Genomic DNA, 20,171 nt, shown 5'->3' with positions numbered 1-20,171 from the left:
AACACAAAGTACTGTCTTTGCCTTCGTAAAGCTGCTTTCAACCGCTTCCTTATTGACAGGGCGTGGCCGAAGCGGGTGGCTCTGCATGTTTGATTTGGCTGGTGTTTATGGCGGATGCTCAAGGAGGATCTCTCGCTTGTTACGCAAATATGTAAACCAGTACACCGTGGAGCCACCTGCCCCTTACTGTATACTAATCATTATTCTTATCTGTAAATGTTCTCTAATATCCTCCTCCACTATCTTTTCCGCTTGCCTACAGACGTCACCTGGCACTTTCTCATTTGTACTAATGAACCTCAGACTCACGTGTGTCAGGATTTTCATACCTCACTGATGACGGAGAAGTATGTAAACATCAAGCTTCCATTTTTAAGTGCAGCAGGCGTGATTCGCACATTCACCAGGGAACAACATTGATTCATATTTCACTTTCCGCTGATGTTATTTGTGGTAGTACTTAATATGTGCAACATATGGGGGTGGGGTCTATGATGCAGGCAAACTGCAGAGACTTCCTACTATTGTTATAAAGACAACGAGAGGTAGGCTCACTTTTATCTAAGTTAATGTGGATAATGGAGACATTTTTGTAATTGAAGGATTTCTTACAAAAGCTGGTATAGTCATTATCTTACACTGTGTCCATTTACCTTCATTTATCTCATGGGAATTGCCCAGTTAATTTTACTGAATTAGTCATCAGCAGCAATTTATTTATAATTTATCTTTTTTCATCTGTGAACAGAGCAGATGTTGAATAATTCAAAGAAGTCTAGTCTTATTATGAAGGTAGTGCTGAGGATTGTCTGTTAAAGTGTGTGCATTTACGTGACAGTGAAGATGGGTGTGTTCCTCCTGCCAATGCAGAAAGCACAGAGATATGACAGAGGCAGCAGCAGCACAGAGAGCTGAGAGAGAAGGTCAGTGGTGTTACAGAGGATTTGAATCAGCTGTAAATTATGTTGTCATCTTGGCACAGGAACAAAACGTATCAATGAGCATGAATATGTTACATAATGAGGATGAAATGTAATGATTAATAGGGATTAGAATATTTCTCTGTGCTTTAGTCATTTCGTCTGTGAAATGTCAGAAATATCTATATTTTAAAACAGGACCTTGAATGAAATGCACTGAAACCAAGTCTTATTCGTGTCTTAAAAGCGAGGAGTCTTACCACGATGCAGAGGCCTGAACAGTACATGATTATTTTAAGTTGCTGCCATGGCTCAGACTTGTTTCAGCACATACCATGTCAAAGCAAATATCCTGGTTAGATTTTTTTTTCCCCGGCTCAGACTGTGATTGGTAGGTATTCACTGTTACTGAAAGGATTGCGTTGCTTCTGGTCGAGTCACTTGGCAATAATAATTTGGCCCTTCCAAAAGTCACTCAGGTCAGCACGCCTGCCTATTTTCCTCACTTCCCATGGGCTGAGAATGATAACGACTGTTCTTTTATGTGGTATTCAGACTTGGAAAAAGCACACATTCTGAAGTAGAAGTACAGCTACTAGAATAAAGAAATACTCCAGTAGAAGTTGATAAAAATAATAATAGTAGATGGGATACAAACTTTAGTCATTTTTTAATTCTGATAGTTGTAAACGAAAAACAGAAATGTGTTTTAGAAAAACATCTATAAAACAAAAAAAATGGCATAAATATTGATTAGGCAAATCTGAGATGGTCTCAGGGACAATCCAGCACATACTGTAACAGCAGTGTGTACAATGCAAGCAGGCAGGGCATAACCAAGTGGCCAGCATAGTGTACAGGAACATGTATGATAAGTATGGCCAGGAAGCCCCATGGTCAAAATGGGATAATAGGGTGGTTGAGAATAACGAGTTAAGATCCAGACATAGTAGTGGTGGACAAGCAGAGGAAGAAGACTGTAGTAGCAGAGGTAGTTACACGAAGTGATAGCAACAAGAGGAAGAAGGAACAAAAGATACTCGAGAAACCCGAGAAGGGAGCCAGAAAAGATGTGGACGGTAAAAGCAATAGTGCTACCCTTAATTATCAGAGTACTTGGAGTAGTGACCCCCAAAATGGGTAAGTCGCTCAAGCAGATTCCAGGAATGACATCTCTGCCCAGAAAAGTGCAGCCCTATAAACATCAAAGATACTGTGCAGGACCCTCAAGCTTGAAGGATAAAGACCACCCACAGGGCGAGTGGGAAATTTTTATATATTTTATATATAGCTACAACAGAACCGAAAGGGAATTTACAATGGAAAATCCCACAGTATCAAAGCCTGAAGGCGGCTCATCAGATCATAAAGTGTGACCACAAGCATGTTAATTGTTTTTTCACCACTGATAGAGCCATGCACCATGAATTTGTCCCCCACAGTCAGACTGTCAATGCAGAGTTGTAGAACGTCCTGAGGCATGTGAAGAACATTTGCCACAAATGACCTGAGATGTGATGCGTGCCCATGTATGCGCCCACTCACTGTTTTGAGCAGTGATCGCAGTGCATAAGATATCAGGTCCTAAAACACATGCTCAGTGCAGCTTTACTACAAAGATGCTGAATGCTTAAAGCATTTTTTTTTTTTTTGTTTTTTTTAACCAGTTCCCTTTTGATTTAAAGTCATTTCATGTCATTGTGACCTTTCTAATTCTTAATGGAACTAGAAGTGTAATAGCTGATTTACTGTCTGACCTCTCACTCCAATAATACTGAGCCAGTCAACACACTTTTATGTGGTTGTCTTCGGTAGTTTGCAGTTGCACTGGAAGGCATATTTTAATCTGTGGTCAGTTGTTTTGATAGCAGCTTTATAGGTAAATGGGACATGCTCAACAGTCGGTTTATCAATCTTAAATTGGCATTTTAGTGTGATTATCAGGCAGCGTTATCTTTCCAAGTAGATAATTGTGTTACGGACACACACATATGTACGCAAAATGTACAACAGCAACCTGATAACGATGCTCAACAGATGTGACGACTGTTAAGGAACCAGGGGAGATAAACGCAGGCAGCAGACTGTGTGTCTTACATCAGTGTTTGCACATACGCTGCAGGTGGGCTGTTCTAAAGCAACATTTTTTATAAAAAATAGGCTGCAAAGAAAAAAAAACGCGCAATATTTTTAGCAAGCTTTAAAAAATGCAAGTGAGATAATAAAGAAAACATTTTTTCAACATTAATCAACATTAGTTCATCTGAAACAGTTTCTTATGACTTCATTAATTGACCTTTTTTCTTTTTCTATTGAATGTGTGAATTTGTCACATTGTAAAATGACACGTTAAGTAACTGCAGAAAGTACATTTTCTTTACTTTTCTTTATATTTTCAAATCTGTTCTATTTTATCCTTTAACTCCACTAAGTTTGAGGATTTAGTATATCATTTTTAAATATAGCTAATAGTAAATTTTACAGATTCGGATAATAAAAAGTATAATAGATGGGATGTGTGGCATCAGCACTAATGCAAATGGTCTGTTTTGAGCAAATAGAGTGCTGACCATGAAGCAATGTTGTTGACTCACCAGTCATTGAATGTTCTTACCCTGATGCAGGGCTATCACAGAGAGACGGACAAACATGGGCAATTTAGATTCACCAGTTAAACTGAAACCAGATCCATTAATATTATAATTAAAAGTAATATATATGATTATTTAAGAACTTCTCAACAAAAATAATTACATCCCTCTGAACACACAACTTTCACATGAATCAACAGACACATTCATGCTCATGGTGTGAGCCACCGTCCTTAACACCGGTGAGTCATGAGCCAGACCATCTCAGCAAAGGCACTCTGAAATAGACTAAATAAGTACAAGTATGATATGAATCATTTTACTTTAATGCTGGATGTGTATGTGTGCGTGTATTTACCCATTATTGACTGCAGGTTGCCTTTGACTTCTGTCGTCAGTGTACACACTTCATAGCTGCTGATTGTTGACCTTACTGAGTGCATTATTATGCACTGCGTTTTAAGTGTGTGTGTAATGGCTAAAAACTGTTTTATGCAAAGTAAGATGAGGTCATCATCTTTAGATGGCGTTGGGATGGTGACTCATGCAACAAGTGGATGTTAGTCATCACATCATTACAGCAACTCAGTTGGTCCTCAGGAGAAGTAATAACATATTTTTGATAATAATTTTGCTCCAGTGATGTGAAATACCCCTACTTTCTGTTCTGTTGTGTTTTTGCTGTTGTTTTTCTGGGGGAAAAATACATGTAATTGTTTGCAACTCCTGAATGCATTACACATCTTTACTTGTAATATTTAAGTTCTTTAGATGATTCAAACCTTTTCTAAACTTCTGCTTCTGCTGTTTTCTCAAGTGGTCAGAATTTTGTATAAAATGTAAGAGTCTATTGAAAGAAAGCAATGAAAAGGTGAAAGCAAGACAGCAGGGAGAGACGCATCTTTGGCATGTGAGAGGCTGATAACGGACCCATCATAAAAATCAAGCTGTGGCTTGATGATTGTATCTTCTTTTCTGAAAGCTTCCGCTTCTCTTTGATGTATCACCTGTCAGTGTGCATGTCACTGACAGTGCATTGCCTCTCTGATAATGGTCTCTTTGCATCTGTCTGTCAGTAGTTTCCAGCATCTATACTTTTTTTTATTATTTATTTTTGGGTAGTTTGTGTCAAGATGCCTGAGTGATTTCTCCATTATCCACTCTCCCGCCTGCCAGTTTGTCTGCCCGCCTGCCTTTTCTGAGTAGGTGGAATTAAAGTGCCAAGCATAGTCATGCACTGCAAATGGCAGTAATGGGTTTTTTTTTTTCTGCTTTAAAAATAATTTGAATCAAGATGAACTGGGCCCTAAAATGCATATTTGGACACATTAAAAACGAGAACTAAAACAGAGAACCAATATGCATGAATCTTTATAAGTAAAATTTTGTGCAACTGTTGGCAAAATGTTACCAAAGTTAACTGAGAAGAAGGTTAAGGTTAGTGGAATTCCTTATGTTTTGCATACTTGTAGAGAAGTAAGCAAAGGGCGAAGATCAAAGATTTGGGCACTACAAGAGATTTGATGGCTCAGAAGAGTTTTATAAAGATCACTAACTTAAACTAGAGCTTAGACGACATTTGAGGAGTCACTCTGCAGTCGTGGGTTCCTCTACAAAGCTGCCTAGCATTCGAAATGTATTTGCTGTAACTGACACCCACAAAGCTGGAGAAGACAATTATACAACAAGGAGGTGTTTTTAGCAGTCATAGTGAATCTTAAGTGACTGTTATTAGAAATATTGGAGCTCTGGTGCACTGGGCAGCAACACCTGCACATAGAAGACCGAGTCATGAGAAGAAAAGCTCAATAACAGGAGTTTGCAAATAAATATCTAAATGAGCCTGAAGCTTTTCCTGTATTCAGAAGTTAAAACTGAATTTTCCATCATCATATGTTTGGATATAAAAAGGAAGAAAGCTACACCCCATGGGGGGAATTGATCATTCGTTGTTTGTGTTGCAGCCATTGACGTGAGGTACATTTCACCAACATCTTCTGGAAGCAAATATCACACTGTCTGTATTTTAAAGGTTCTGCTTTTGCCATGGTTTTCACAATCCTGGGACCTAAACGCCATCAAAAAAAATCTGCCGCCAGACATTAGAAGAGTAATACATATGAGAGGCGCCCAAGAATCTAACAGAAGTGCAATGCTTTTGCAGGAAAAGTAGGAAAAAAATCCCCCAAACAAAACTAGAAGTGAAATACTTCTAAATGCTACAAAAAGATTCTCCACGCTGTGATTTTTGCAGAAGGTAGCGCTACTGAGATCTACAAATCTTTTCCTTTTAGGCTTTTTCCCATTTTCTTATTTTGAAACTGTAAAAGACAGAGAGAAAAGTGTTTTGCTCAAAAAGAGCTTTTTTGGAAATCGACTCATTATTCGCACCCTGGGTTGTGACTGTAAATGCGCATGAAAATACCTCTTTGCTTGCTTGTCACTGTTTATGTTGTAGGGCTAAGATATTTAGCTGTGTTTTATATGAGTCCCAGTCCCTGCTAAATGAAAAGTATTGGGCGAGGGTTCACACCTGCCTGGAGATGTTTGTAATTAATGGCAAGCAGCTTTGCCACCTGCTGCCCTAATGTCACTCCGATCTAGAGAGGCGAGCCCTGAGGAGCACGATGAATATTTAATGATGACATGAAAGAGGTGGGGGGTGAATTGTTTGACTGTGGAAGCATCAGTCAACAAGCTATGAGAGACAGAGATTGTTAAGCAAGATAAAGCAAAGGAAGATGGTCATTTTGTTCTATGTCTGTCTGTCTCATTTTTGTGAGTGTGATATTTGTCAAATCTCAAACACCTTGAGGGACCTTCTTGTGGTTTAGTTGAACTCCAGAATGAACTTGTCAGAATTTGTTGTGGTGTCATGTGAAGGTCACGGTGACCTAACAAAACACATTTTTGATCTGCTTTGCAATTCAACGACAGGGGAATTATTATTTGTGTCATCCCAGCATGTGAAAATACCAAGAGATAACCCTGACAGGGGACATGTGTTCAAGTCTGTGTAGATTTGGTGTATTTTTGTATTTTGTTCCATACTGAACTACGTTTTGTTTTTGATGATTTGGTTCATGCAACCAAATCAAGGAGCAACATGGGGAAATCAATATCATTAATAGCAAAGTAGTGATATCACAAATCTAAAAGTTTTCACAAAAATTCTTCTTGTTTTGCCTGAGCAATATAAGCTAAAGATGATGCATCAAGGGCAAAGTATGACTTTTTTTTCTTTTTTTTTTCTTTTTTAAATTGGAAAAGTCCTTCTCTTATAAGAGTCCTAGATATGAAATCCTGAGGCTTTACACTTCTTGGAATGCAAATCTAAAAAGTTAGCCAGGAAAAAAAAGTGCCTTAAGTTGATCTACTGGGACTACATGCCTCCATGTCGTGCATTTTAACCAATGCTGTACTGACAAAATTGGAATTTATTCTTTGCCAGATAGATCCCAGGCTCTTTCCTTGATGTATTTTTGTTTTGTTTTGTTCACCTGTGATTTTCCTCAGCACATTGAAGAAGCATACTTAATGGCAGCAGTAATAACAGTTTGCTGCATTTTGCAGGTTTTCATCTGAAATGCCCCCGAGGCCTTCTGCTCTTTCAATTAGTCTCAGTCTCGAACTTCGTCTGGTCACCCAAGTGGAAAAGTCAATAACAGCAAAGGTTCCCGTTAACCCACTGAATATATACAGTCACAGGTGCTTTAACGGGTGGACTTTTTCAATCAAAGTCATGCACAAAAATGTACTTCTTATTTTCAGGCACCTCATGTTACTGCTTCACTGCTTTGCAGACATTTGGAAGCATACAGGTAAAAACATTATTGCCGCAGCAGCTATGGCCTTGCTGTTAATTGTGCAAGGTCAGCAAGTTTAGCCCATCCATGAATGAATCCCATATTGTCTATAAGTTGCACAGTGTTTGTGTGTCTGGTGTAATGTGATTTATTGTGTTTTCTGTGTCTTCAAGAGGTTTTTTTTTTCATTGCATTTTAATAAAAAGTCCAATATTTTTTAATTGTATCTTGTGGCTTAAAAATGCTGATCAAGCTCTACTCTGAATGTGGAGGAGAAGAAAGGATCTGTGTGTTCAGTTATGCTTCAATAACATGATATTTATAAAGTATCATTTATTCCCTTAAAAAGTTAAATGTGTGCAGTCAGCCTTAAATAACAGAGCTCTTGCTGTGCCCAATTCACTCACACTCCATTATGATGATTACACTTTACGCTGAGATACTAAGGAGTTACAGATTGGCATAAAGTAAATGTCAACAATGAAAGCTAGCAATGTAAACTTGCCACCAGCTCAGTCCCCATTTTGACTTCTGACTTCAGAGCTGCCTTAATTTTCCGTGGAATAGATTCAACAACACGCTCAAAATATTCCTTAGAGAATTTAATTGAGGTACTGTTATGTAATTTACTGATTAGTTATGTGTGTCAAAGAGCGGCTGAACAGGTGTACCTAATAAAGTGGCTGGTGAGTATGTATCGTCTTTTGGCTAATCCAGTGTGCTGAAATCAAATTTCAATTTGAATGTAATGTTGATTTACTCTCTTTTACATATGGGTTGTATCACCTGTCTCATGCGTAACCTTTTTGTAGACATCATGCTCCTGTTAGCAGTCTCATGCTACAGTCATTAATGTTTTATTGGCTCACACTTCAGAAAGCTCCTCATACATTTGTAATTTATGATCCCTGTAAGGTGCTGTTAGTCATTCTGTACTAATGTGTACGTTCTCACTCATGAACCGTTGGGGAAAAGAATACATCTAGCATCTGACTGGTCAAGAGGTTTGCATTTGAAGACGTCCTCTGCTTGGAGGGTGATTGAAGCTGACCTAAAAAGTATAGCAAGCTTCTCAACTTCTCAAGCCTCCTGTGAGCCAATTGTAATTACACAGAGCAGAGCTGTGTCAGGCTGTAAGTTGTAGCTTTAGAAAAGTCTAAAGGATGGTGGAAACTGTGTCTGCCAGAGTGGGATTGACACTCTTTAATCTACAATACCTACATTTTCTGTCCCACAAAATGTGATTCTGTTATATAAGCTGCTCAAATATATTATATTTTATCCAGCTCACTGTTTCATTACATTCTGTTCTGCCTGATTTTCCTATTAACAAATCCAACATAATTATCAGTGCAATCAAGCCTCAAGAGTAACCACCCAAAATACTCAGCCCAGTGTTATCGTGAGTCTTTTTTTATGGGTCACTAAATATTCATGAACCCTCCAAGCACATTACAGATAGTTTTTAGACACAACAACAACAGGGACGTGGTCCTTTGAGACTAATTCCTATCAGAAAACACTTAGAAAGTAGCTTCAAGCTTGAGTTCCCCATGAATATGTATGGCGTTCCTTCTTTGTGACTCTCAGGGAGGTAGATCAACTGAAGACATTAACAAGGACCATATCTATTTCTAAGTGCCCTGCTGGAGGATTAGCAGCATCTAGTCAGGGCTGAATATCTTGGGTTTCTCCTCAGGGATCAGGGAATTAGAAGGTCATCAGCAACTCTCAGAATATCCCAGAGGGGATGATGTTAGGAGGAGGCTTTTCAGCATTGCCACAGCACCGACTGATATAATGCACATTGGCATAGTAGAACAATGAAGGGCATCTTGACCTCCTCTAGCAGACATTAACTCACAGAAAACAGAAATTCAATGTGAAGAAATGCAGTGCTGTGTCCTATGTCTCTTTATATTTTCCTTCCTAGTAGCCTGTCTTTCTTTTCGTTTTTCTTTGGACATTGGCTACTTTTTCAGTTTCAAAATGGTTATTTAATTTTTTTTTTTTTAATTCTTTGTTAAACCACTAAACACTGACTTATGAATCATTCAAGCATAAAAAGCACCTAAATTGAAATATTTGCCCCTGTGACCACAGTAACAGTGGTGTTTTAATGCATCTGACACACACACACACACACACACACACACACACACACACACACACACACACACACACACACACCATATGGCTATTTCTCTGAGGACATTAATGAATGCACTCCTAGGCCACTAACTCTCTGCTAAAACCCACACTGTACCTCACAAAGAGAGCCATATGAGTAAAAAAATTAATGATCACGAAAGCTTCAGATACATATAGGTAACATAAGGGATGACTTACATGTTTAAAATAACAGAATTTTTAGTAACAGGAAATAAAAAAACTGATGGAGTAAGAAGAATTAAAGTAATAAGAAATCATAGAAAGGGTTTGAAGGGAGGCATGATGTAAAGCTAAGTAGGAAATATAAATGAAAGAAAAAGGGATGGAGATGAATAAAAAATGAAGAGAAACATGGAAAAATTTGGAAGGGGAAAAAGAAAGTAATTAAAGAGAGAATAAGTGAAAGAAGAGTAAAAGAAGAGAAAAGTAAAATGTGGCGATAGATGCAAAACTGAAAGGAAATAAAGTAGGAAAAAGGAAACATTGGAAAAAGTAGGAAAAGTTAATTCCTTGGTTGGTTCAGTTTTAGGTCATTTCACTACAACTTGTGATTTTAGTTGAAATGTTCACTAACCTTGAACTTCTTTCTGGTGTAGCAGCTGATTTAAGTTTGGGTACTCTCGAGTAATAAAATACGTCACAGATGTCAAGCAGTGTGTTTCAGTGTACAGGGAATTTTTTCATTTGGACTACCTGGTATGAGTTTTTCCCCTTTTTTGGATCCATCACTTGAGTTTACAAACATTTTTCAGCATTTGGTAAGCTAGCTATAGTTTCAACTGAGGAGCAGTGAATCGAGAGCTAGATTACTTCCTTGTTTCATCTCGGAAAAAATATAGCTGATTTCCTCCAACTTGTACAGACTCTTATTCATTGCATTTAATGTGTTAGATGCCCTGTCGAGTAGCTACAACCTATAATCAGTATAAAGTAAAATCTTTATTTTATTTTTTTGTCATTAACACTGTGAGTTGAGAGTTGTTTTTTGTCTCAGTAGTGCTTCTGTTTTCTAATCTAAAGTAGGGTAATAGCAAGAAAAGACAGACAATAAACAATGTATTTTAATGTTGCTCATATTTATCTTCCTCCATTCAGTGTTTACCAGGTTCAAATGAACTATAAAAGTCGTCTGATCCCTCCAAGCATCTGATCCCTTGTTTTAAAGAAAACTTTGATTTTCCAAAATGTTTCCTACTGTTTGCATTAAGTGACTGAACAGTCAGTGCTTATCATTTTTCTCCAGGTTTCCCAGCACAAAGAGGCTGAGATGAATATTGGCACCTCCATGCCTGAGAAACATGGTCTTTAGGTAACTCATACAGAGTGTGTTACCCACTCTTTATGAGCTACTGCCTTAGGTGGAGGAGTTAGAGTATATCAGGGTTTTGTTAATGTGTGGCAGAAAAGCAATGGGGCATTGACAAATGGATGGTAGCAGCATATTCAGTGACACAAACAATGTACACGTATACAGTGCAGTGAAGAAAAAGCTGAGTGTGTCGGTAATGCCGTCGATTTACCCTTGACCTATGCCCACAATCTGTGGGTAGTGACGGAAAGAATGAGGTCGTGGATCCTTAAAATACAGGGAAGAGCTTCCTCCAGGTTTTGTCGGACCTCACCCTTTGAAATACTTTGTGGGGGGACTTTGTCTTTTAGTAGGGACTCACTGCAGAGCCTTCTGTATAAAAATGAGCCAGCTACTGTTTTGTTTTGTTTTTTTTCCTTTTTTTGCATGGAGATTCTGGGGCAGACCAAGGACACCCTTGACTGGCTTGAGAATGCTTCAATTTTTCTGAGAGCTAGAGGAGGTGGGTGAGAAGAGAGAAGTCTGGGCAAAGCTTCCCAGACATACATGGATGGATGGATGATGGGGTGGCAATGGCAGGTGGTCAGTTCTCCTACTAAAGTAGATCTAAAGATCTAGTCTAATGACTAAAGTCACTCAAAATATAGACTGTAGAAATTGTGTCCCATAAGTCTGAGCTTTGTGGTGTTGGTGAAATGTCTTGATGACTACTAGAATAAATGTTGTGACACTTCTTGCTGACTTTTGTTCCTCTCAGGAAGAAAAGTACTAACTCTGGTGAAAAGTATCATTTTTACTAGCTGGTTTTTTTTTTGGGGGGGGGGGGTTTGGGGTTTTTTTTTTAAAGTCGATGATTCAACAAGTGTAGATGGTTCACCACCACGTGACTGGTATGAAGTTCTTTTTATGAAATGCTGTTAGTTTTACCAGATATAGCAAAATTTTAACTTTTGTCTCATCAGTCCACAGAATACCTTCCCAAAAGTCTTTGGGATCATCATGATGAGGTTCTTAGGTCAAAATTCATGATTCAACAATAACCTGAACACGATACAACACGACTTAGGCTACGTTCACACTGCAGGCGAAAGCTCATCAAATCCGATTTTTTTTTTTTACCCATATCCGATCATGGTATGACAGTGTGAACGGCACAAACCCGATATTTTCAAATCCAATCTGGGTCACTTTCGTATGTGGTACTGAATCCGATACATATCTGATGTTTTAGAAAGCGACTGCTGTTTGAATGGTCATGTCGCATTAAAGCAGTCTTTTCCGTCACTGGCACAAGACAGACGCTAATTGTCAGCGCCCGATAAGATCGTGAACGCTTCCTGGCCATCCAGTGTAGATGTTAGTAAAACTGTTGGGAAGACATTTTATTTGTACCGTATAATCTGCAGATACTGACAGAAATCTGCAACTATCCTTTGAAGCACCGCTCCTCTCTAAAACAGCAATAAGGATAAATATTAGGCCATATGTAAATAACAAAATAACTTTATAACTTAAAGCAAAATTGTGAAACGTAAAGTCTGAAACAAGTCTTTATATTAAGGGCCATCAGTCAAACAATACTGTTTGACTTCTAAACAGAAGGCGTTGTGTGTGACGTCTTCTTTTGCACATGCGGGCCGCTTTGAGGGTTCACACTACAGCACGTTTGCTGTCCCATTTTATTTGTAGTGTGAACAAGCAGACAAAAAAATTGGATTTGATCAAAAAATCAGAATTGAGCATTAAGACCTGCAGTGTGAACGTAGCCTGAGACAAGGTCTGCAGTTCTTTAGATGTTATTGGAATAAGGTTGGTAGGGCAGCCAAGGCCTGTCAAGGACATTGTTTCTTTAGATCATGGTATGACGTGTTCCTTTTTTAGATCTTTTAGCTTAGTTCACTTTGTCCGAATGGTTTTATTTATTACTTTATTTACATGATGATCATGGAAGAAAGCGCGCGGAAAAGCTGTGACGTTTACTCTTAGGTCAGGTGGACTACACAGTCCACAGTATGTCCACAGTCAGGTGCACATATGGACTACAGTGACTAGTGTTGATCATCGGGTTAAAAATAAATATTTCTGTAAATGAGTCATGATTTTTTTTTTTTTTTGAACCAAATCTTTTTTTGTATAATTTTGACAAAACAGAAACCTGATGGAAGGGTGTGAAACCGGCTGTCAAGACCAGGCCAACCTCAAACCTGCCAGGTCCATGTGGCTGAGCATCACTGAGCTGTGTGTTAGAGCAGATTGAATCAGATCAGAGGAGTGTCTCCATAAGATTAAAAAAAAAACAAAAACAGAGGCAGGTAAGGAGAGCAAAGGGGTTAATCCTCTGGAGGAAAAAGGCGAGGCTGCTTCAAAAAGGGGGCAAAGTAAGGTGCACACATGCAATATTGATTGAGTGGAGAGGAGACTGTGGAAGGAAGAGACTAGAGGATGCTCTACACATACACACATCAGGGTGCTTGTGCCATATACAGAAAAATATTGTTGCAAGTTGGAAAACATGCCTAAATTTAGGTACTGTCATTTACATCACTGCTTACCTACATCATTTCTATCTTTCATTTTCAGAATAAAGTCCTGAACATTGATGGAGTCAAGGTGAAGCTCCAGGTAAGAAATCTAATTTATTAAGATAATATTCTAAAAACATAGTCTGGTATATAACCTGTCCCTACAAAGGTGGAGATTATTGACAGACATCTTGAAATGCCATATTTATTTACTGTTAAATAAACACGTTGATAGGTTGAAGTCATTATCATAGGTCTGTCATAGCGAGTAGAAAACATTACTGCCATTGGAGCCAAACTCTGGGGAGATACAGCGCTGATGGGGGAGAAAGACTTAATGAGCCAATTCCACTGAGATTGGAAAACTTAGTATCAACCAGGTGATTTCTGTTCAGTGTTATGACCCTGACTGAGGTAAAAAATAAATCTGACAAAAGAAATTTTTACTACTGTATATATCCAATCTATGGTATGAGCTTCAAGCTGCAAATTGGGTAATATTTCTATACTAATGATTATGGACCAAATTACAAATAGAGGTGGTTGCAGTGACCAAAGATGTTTTGGCATCTTTTAGTGAAATGGCCTGTGACTGGTTTGGTTTAACCAATCATATCAATATTTTTACAAACCTTGCTTCCAGCAACAACTTTTGATACTCAGTATAGACAACCTCCCTAGCAAAAGATAGAAGACTGATGAAACTGACTAGCTGGTGATAAAATATGAGCTTGAATTGGAATTAATTTACACAGTACCCACATTTTTCCAATGTACAGAAAGTTGACTTTAATTAATACCATCGTTTTTTGTTGTATGTGAAAAGTACAAAGGAAATTATTTGCACACTAGCCAGAACAATTCTGCCGGTGTTGTTGAGAGCTACCAGTCCTTTTCAGTGCTGTGTTAGTAAGATAGTTTGAGTCCCATAGATCTAATTACCATATTCTATGCTTATCCAAAATCACAGAGTGAATTGAATGGGTGGTTTCACAGTGAGTGCCTTCCAGCTGAGTGAGCAAACATAAGGCTTATTAAAAAGACTGAAACTTCTTCTTCTATTTCAATGATCACCTCTCTCTCTAATTATCTGCAGATCTGGGACACAGCTGGACAAGAGCGGTTCCGCAGTGTCACTCATGCCTACTACCGTGATGCCCACGGTGAGACACACACAAATACACACTTTAATATCTTTTCCTGATTATTATACTAATGATTTAACTTTGTTCTTGTCAAAATGTGTTATTATATGCAGCTGCCATTCAGCCATTATGCAATGAAAGCCAGTGAATTTGTATGCAAATTGCGAACTTTATTTTTCCTCCCATTACATGAATATTTTGCGACTGGCATTGGATTCGAGTTCATACACTGCACACAATGAAAGGGAGTGTTGATGTTTTCAAAGACAATGCATTGCCATCAAACTAAACTTTTACAGCAGTTGTATTTCACCGCCTTTTTCGTATCAAAGCTTTTGTTCCACGCTGCAGAATTGTCAAGCGCTGAAGCTTTATAACACTTCAGCTGAGATAGAAGGGCAGCAATTTCAGGATTCGGGGACTCTCTGATGATGTGTAATCAGTCATCACATATGGGTGTGAGTCAGCGTGTGTTTATGTCTACTTTGTATTCATCTTGACGGCATTAGTCACTATGTAAGTTAATTAGAAAGCTCTTAGTTGTGACATTACATTGAGTTATCATGGAGTTGGTAATCGTGTTAAAAGTCTTTTTTGGAAGTGTCTTTGATCAAATGTGAATAACCTGGTGCATGATACACTAAATCTGAACAAACATACTCTGATTTCTCAGGCTTTTACCTATCCAGATCTTATCCTTACTAAATAATGTTCACCAAGGAATTACTAAATAAAAATTACTGTTTAATTCAGATTTCTAAGCAGACCTAACCTGTCTTTGAGTAAGTAAATATCAGCTCTGCTTCTATGTTTTGTTTTGTTTTTTCTGCTTGATATTCACTGAATGTTTCAGTATGTGTTTGTGATTTTGTGCACTTATGTGACTGCATCACTTCCTTTCATCTTATAATCTCTGGTCATTTGGGGATTCTTGTGGGATCAACCATCTGGGTCAGTGTGCCTGTTTAAATCAATTTAAGTTTGTGGAACTTAAGCTGGGGTTTGGTTTGGTGTATGACCAACTATGCATAAATGATAGAACAAAATCATCTGTTTCCGTGTATTATCTATGCTAGGGTTTGGCGGTCAGCCTGCGTAATTACACCAGTTTCACCGAATCGTCTCTGTCTCCTGTAATAAGGGGACCCTAACAGACTTTTAGCAGGGTAAGTTCCAGGCAAGATGCCCTGGGGACATATCTTGTTTTCTCAAAACCACATCACGCATGTCTGGAATGTAGCCTTACTCGTCTTTGTGTCGGAATTCTGTTATTTTTCCATTACTGCCGTGGAGCAAATGAGAGAATGTTCCAACATCCTAATCAACTTTAGGTTCTTTTAATGCCGCTCTAAGAGCGTGTGTGAGACAAGAATTTAATAAAGCCTGAACTGCTATTGGAGAAAAATATCCAGGATGTGATGTGAATATTAAATTTTTTTTGTGGCCACTGCAGCATTAATAAAACTGTGACAGGTTCATTGAAATAGTGTAGACTTTTCTTTGCACAAAACTCTTTCTTTGTGCCTATTGGCACACACCTTCACACATCGCTTCAAAACTCATGTTGATACCAAGCCTATAAGTGCTGCTGACTGAATCTGTGCAACGTTGTTTAATCTGAACAAACTCCCGTTTCAGGACCAGACTGTCAGTCGATTTTTGAAGTCTCTGAAGCGTTGTGCAAAAGGTCTGCTGTAATGGTTCCCCAGCTTTCCAAAGCTCACACAGTTTGATCTCCCTGTCTGTCTTCATGCTGTGTTCTGTGCTTCCCCCAAAGCCTGCAAACAAACCAAAGTTATTTCCAGCAGTGTAACTTTTTTCTGCTTCTTCATGTAACCAGGCAGCTGTTGCAGGTTTTGTGTTATTTCTGACTGTTTTGAAGCTGCTTTATACGTCTGTCTACGTCAATGTACTGCTAATGCAAAGAGACCTTGGGGCAAGGCTATGACTGAAATGGTACATAAATGTTTAAGTGCTTTACAGCACAAGGCGTTTTATTTTAATTAATTTTGCAACTATATGCAAGCTGTGTACCACAAGATTAAATGTTTATAAAACATGTTCAATTTTCTTTTCCAAATGTTAAATCTTTAAAGTCCTGCATTAAATTGACTCGTCTTTAAGGTGGTATCCATGGGTAGCTTGGCACCACTCCCACAGCTCCTGTGTTTTGGATCACTCTGTGGAATTCCTGTTCTGAAATCTTGCTTACAGACAACAAATATCAACTTTTGTGTCAGATTGGTCCAACCACATTGTTGAAGATCATCACTGAGAAAGAGAACTGCTTCTCTGACTACAACCTAGAGACTAAATCCCAGCCTTCAACTGAAGAGCAGAATTCTCGAGCCCAAAGACAGCGCTCATGCTCTGTATTTATTTCTGCATGCACAGGCACATTCATTGTGAAGTCGTCCACCAGGGTCAGACTTTTAATGTTTTCTTAATGCTTCAGTTCTACTGTAACATCACAAGGCATCATTAATAAAGCAGTTTGAGCCTAACAAACATCATCACTACTCACCAACCTGGCGTCTGTATCATCTTCCTTAAAATGCAGTCATAATATAGATGCAGTCAGAATGGAGTGATCCGAAAACTGCAGCGATGCTTGAAGCGGTCAGCATGTGCACAAGGAGACAAGCAAATTAGATATGAATTTTGGTGGAGTTGCAGATCTTTTTGACCAAACCTTATACTATATCCAATGCCAAAATCCACACAAGAAAATTGTCAAAGTCCCCCAAAAAACTGATCAGACCCACAGGAAACTGTAATTGTTTTATGATTTATTTGTGACATTTTGGCATTTCCATGTATTTCCACTTCATTCAGTTTGGAAAAGTCAAACAATTCCTTCTCCTCCCTGTTTACACTCGGTGGATTTGCACTCCTTCATGAAGCTGAAATGGACAATTATAAATGAAGCCATTTGTCAGTGAAATAATATTTAGGCTATCGGAGTAGAGCTGGAGCCAGGGGCTCCACAGCTAAGGTAGCAACGCAGAGAGAGAAGTGTAGGAGCATAAAGAGACTCTGAATTAGGAATTGTTCTGCAAGAGGACATGGAGAGAACAGCGGGATTATTTTAGATGTTGGTGGATAGGCAGCGTATTTGGTGTGTGGGAGAAAAATGCAGACAGTCATCAGGTATTTTTTTTTTTTTAGCTCAATTCAAAAGAAATCTGTGGTTATTGTTTCAGCACTGGGACATTTCCTGTAGTTAAGTTAAAGCAAGGCATACAAATTTTATCTACACAAGCACTGCATTAAAACCAAGTTATGAATTAAAGACAGACAGACACAGAACAGAAGAGGTGGGCTAAAACAGAAGACTGGTGCATTTCAGTATTAAAAACTTAATTTGTCCAAGCTACATCTCTAAATTATATACAGGCCATTTGGTGTAGAAAAAGGGATTAGTTAATCCAGTTATTTCAGACTGCATAAAAAGTAACTCCTCAGTGGGGAATCACACTTGGAGCTGCCGAACAGACTCTTAAATACACTGATAAGCTCCAAATGCCCTCAGCTGTCTCAGATGGAAGGACACCAATCTTCTGCAACATTTTTACCACTGTCAGATCTATGTATGCCTGTCGTTCACTTTTTTTGCTTTGTGATGGACAATTTTATACCAGCTTTTACAACAAAACCTCCAAAAATGCTCCTATTTGGTCATCTGTCTTTTTTATAATTTATAAATAATGGAACACCTTTTAGAAAAGAGTACAAAGTCATGTACAACCTTTCCCCAAAAACCATTTATTTCTATTACTGAGTCCATCCAGAAATGATGAGTGAGGAAAGAAGTTGTATTTGTATGTGTAGTGAGTCCACAATCTCAAAGCTGGTTTGGACGCTGATTCAAGGTGGTGTACTGTTCACTTGGACAAGAAACTAAGTCAATGGGCCATACTGGAACTGAGTCTAAATACACATCAGGGAGTAATGCAAGGTCCGATAGTAATGGGACAGGGAAGAGAATGGATATAAGAAAGAATAACCTTCAAAATATAAGAGGAATCAACAGAAATAAAGAAATTCACCTACACAAACAAGAAGAGCCAGGCAGGCAGAAAAACATCTCAAGGGTAGAGCCAATAAAAGTCTAAAAATACAAATTTTACAGCATAAACTGTGACGTGAAAGTTGTGAGTATGCTTTCATAATAAAGATTCTTCCGTTACCTATTAGTCTACCTCTGTCTTGGAGCCACAGTGATGGGAAGTGGTCCCCTATTTCATCTTAATAGCTTGGCTGTTTTTCTTTAATTGTTGCTTTTTATCAGTTCCCTTCTTCTATCCTCACAATCTCTTCATTTAAAGCTTAGCTTGACTGTGCCATGTGTTCTACAGTGCAAAAACCTTCAGATTTGTGAGGGGAAGATACTAACCAAACACCTGAAGCTGACACCTGCTGGCATTTTAACATTAGTAATAGAAAAAAGCTGGATAAGATGTTGAATTCAGATAGCAGAAAGATATCCAATAAAACAGAGACTTGCAGGTTATGATTTTAATGTGTCCTGACTTCATCCACTTAGTGGTGACCAATTGCAAAGGAGTGAGAAACACCTGCAGCACAAGTCTGGCAGACCTCAGCTTTGTTGCATAGCTGTCAGTCCTCATCGTGTTCATCCCTCCTTGGGCGCTGCCTTTCTCAGCTGCAGTGTCTCTTTTTCTTGAGTATCCTCAGGTAAACTGCTACATAGAGTTAGAACAGCTTAGGGGCTCTCTGTATTTCATTTATATTCATTAGAATCCTTGAAAATATTAAACTTTTATATGTTTTTGTTTGCAAAATTAAGTTGGTACTCACATGAAGTTAATGCATCAAGGTTAAAGACAGTTGTTTTTTTTTTAATGCCACAACTTTCTACATGGCATCTTTTGCTTTGTTTCTTTCAGCTCTTCTCTTGCTGTATGACGTCACCAACAAATCATCCTTTGACAACATACAGGTTAGTCATTCTCTTGATTAAATAATTGTGTCCATAAAACAAAATAGTACTCACTTTTATGCAAGTACATAGTATGACTGCATCACATGTCCATTCCAAAATTCACCTTAAAAGTAGTGCATGTAAGTGATCAGAGTCGAGGATGAGAGGAAGCTGCTAGTGAAGATGTCTGGGGTGGGTCTGGGACACGGGTTTCGATGCCTGACGTGTGCTTTTCAGTAGTCTTTAAAAAGTGAAAGGATGTGGCTGGATCAGGGCCACAAATGTCAAAAAATTATCTGCGACATCTCTTACATTATTCATCGTCACTGGAATAAGTGGAAGTACAATCTGACTTTGTAATGCTGAACAACATCATGACCAAATGGCAATCAGGAAAATGGAGATTGATTACTATGTCATTGTAATTTGTGGTGGGGTGGTTGGGGGAAGGCATTATGGAGTTCTTCCCATACTGTCCAGTGGGAAAAGTATGAATGAGGTCTGTGCAAAGGGGAGACTTGAATGAAATAACTAATCGGATCAGGAATATGAAGGAAGACTGAAAGTTAGGGTAGCATGGTTACCTTATTGTCTAAACTTTGTGATATTTCTCAGGAATAAAATTCAGGACGATTTAATTATTAGGTGAAAAATATTTTTTACAAATGTAGTTAACTTAGTTTCTTTTATGAATCACTAGGGGGGCATCTGTCGGCTACACTTGGCCTTATCGTTAGGCATCTAGGCCAGTACCACTAATA

The 20,171-nt window shown here is 38.4% G+C and overlaps 1 protein-coding gene across 1 annotated transcript in view; it reads left to right on the top strand.

Moving 5' to 3' along the window:
* The window catches only part of LOC101484267 (ras-related protein Rab-26), a 55,687-nt gene that overhangs the window by 10,608 nt on the left and 24,908 nt on the right, over positions 1 to 20,171 (top strand). Inside the window, exons 3-5 of the mRNA XM_004559396.3 lie at positions 13,379 to 13,420; positions 14,417 to 14,483; positions 19,376 to 19,428. Of these exons, the coding sequence (XP_004559453.2) occupies positions 13,379 to 13,420; positions 14,417 to 14,483; positions 19,376 to 19,428 (162 nt within the window). The remainder of the gene's footprint in view (positions 1 to 13,378; positions 13,421 to 14,416; positions 14,484 to 19,375; positions 19,429 to 20,171) is intronic.

This window comes from Maylandia zebra, linkage group LG4 (assembly GCF_041146795.1).
Source record: "Maylandia zebra isolate NMK-2024a linkage group LG4, Mzebra_GT3a, whole genome shotgun sequence".
Taxonomy (NCBI): domain Eukaryota; kingdom Metazoa; phylum Chordata; class Actinopteri; order Cichliformes; family Cichlidae; genus Maylandia; species Maylandia zebra.
The sequence above is the reverse complement of the archived record's forward strand: the minus strand, read 5'-3'. Positions and strand labels throughout refer to the sequence as shown.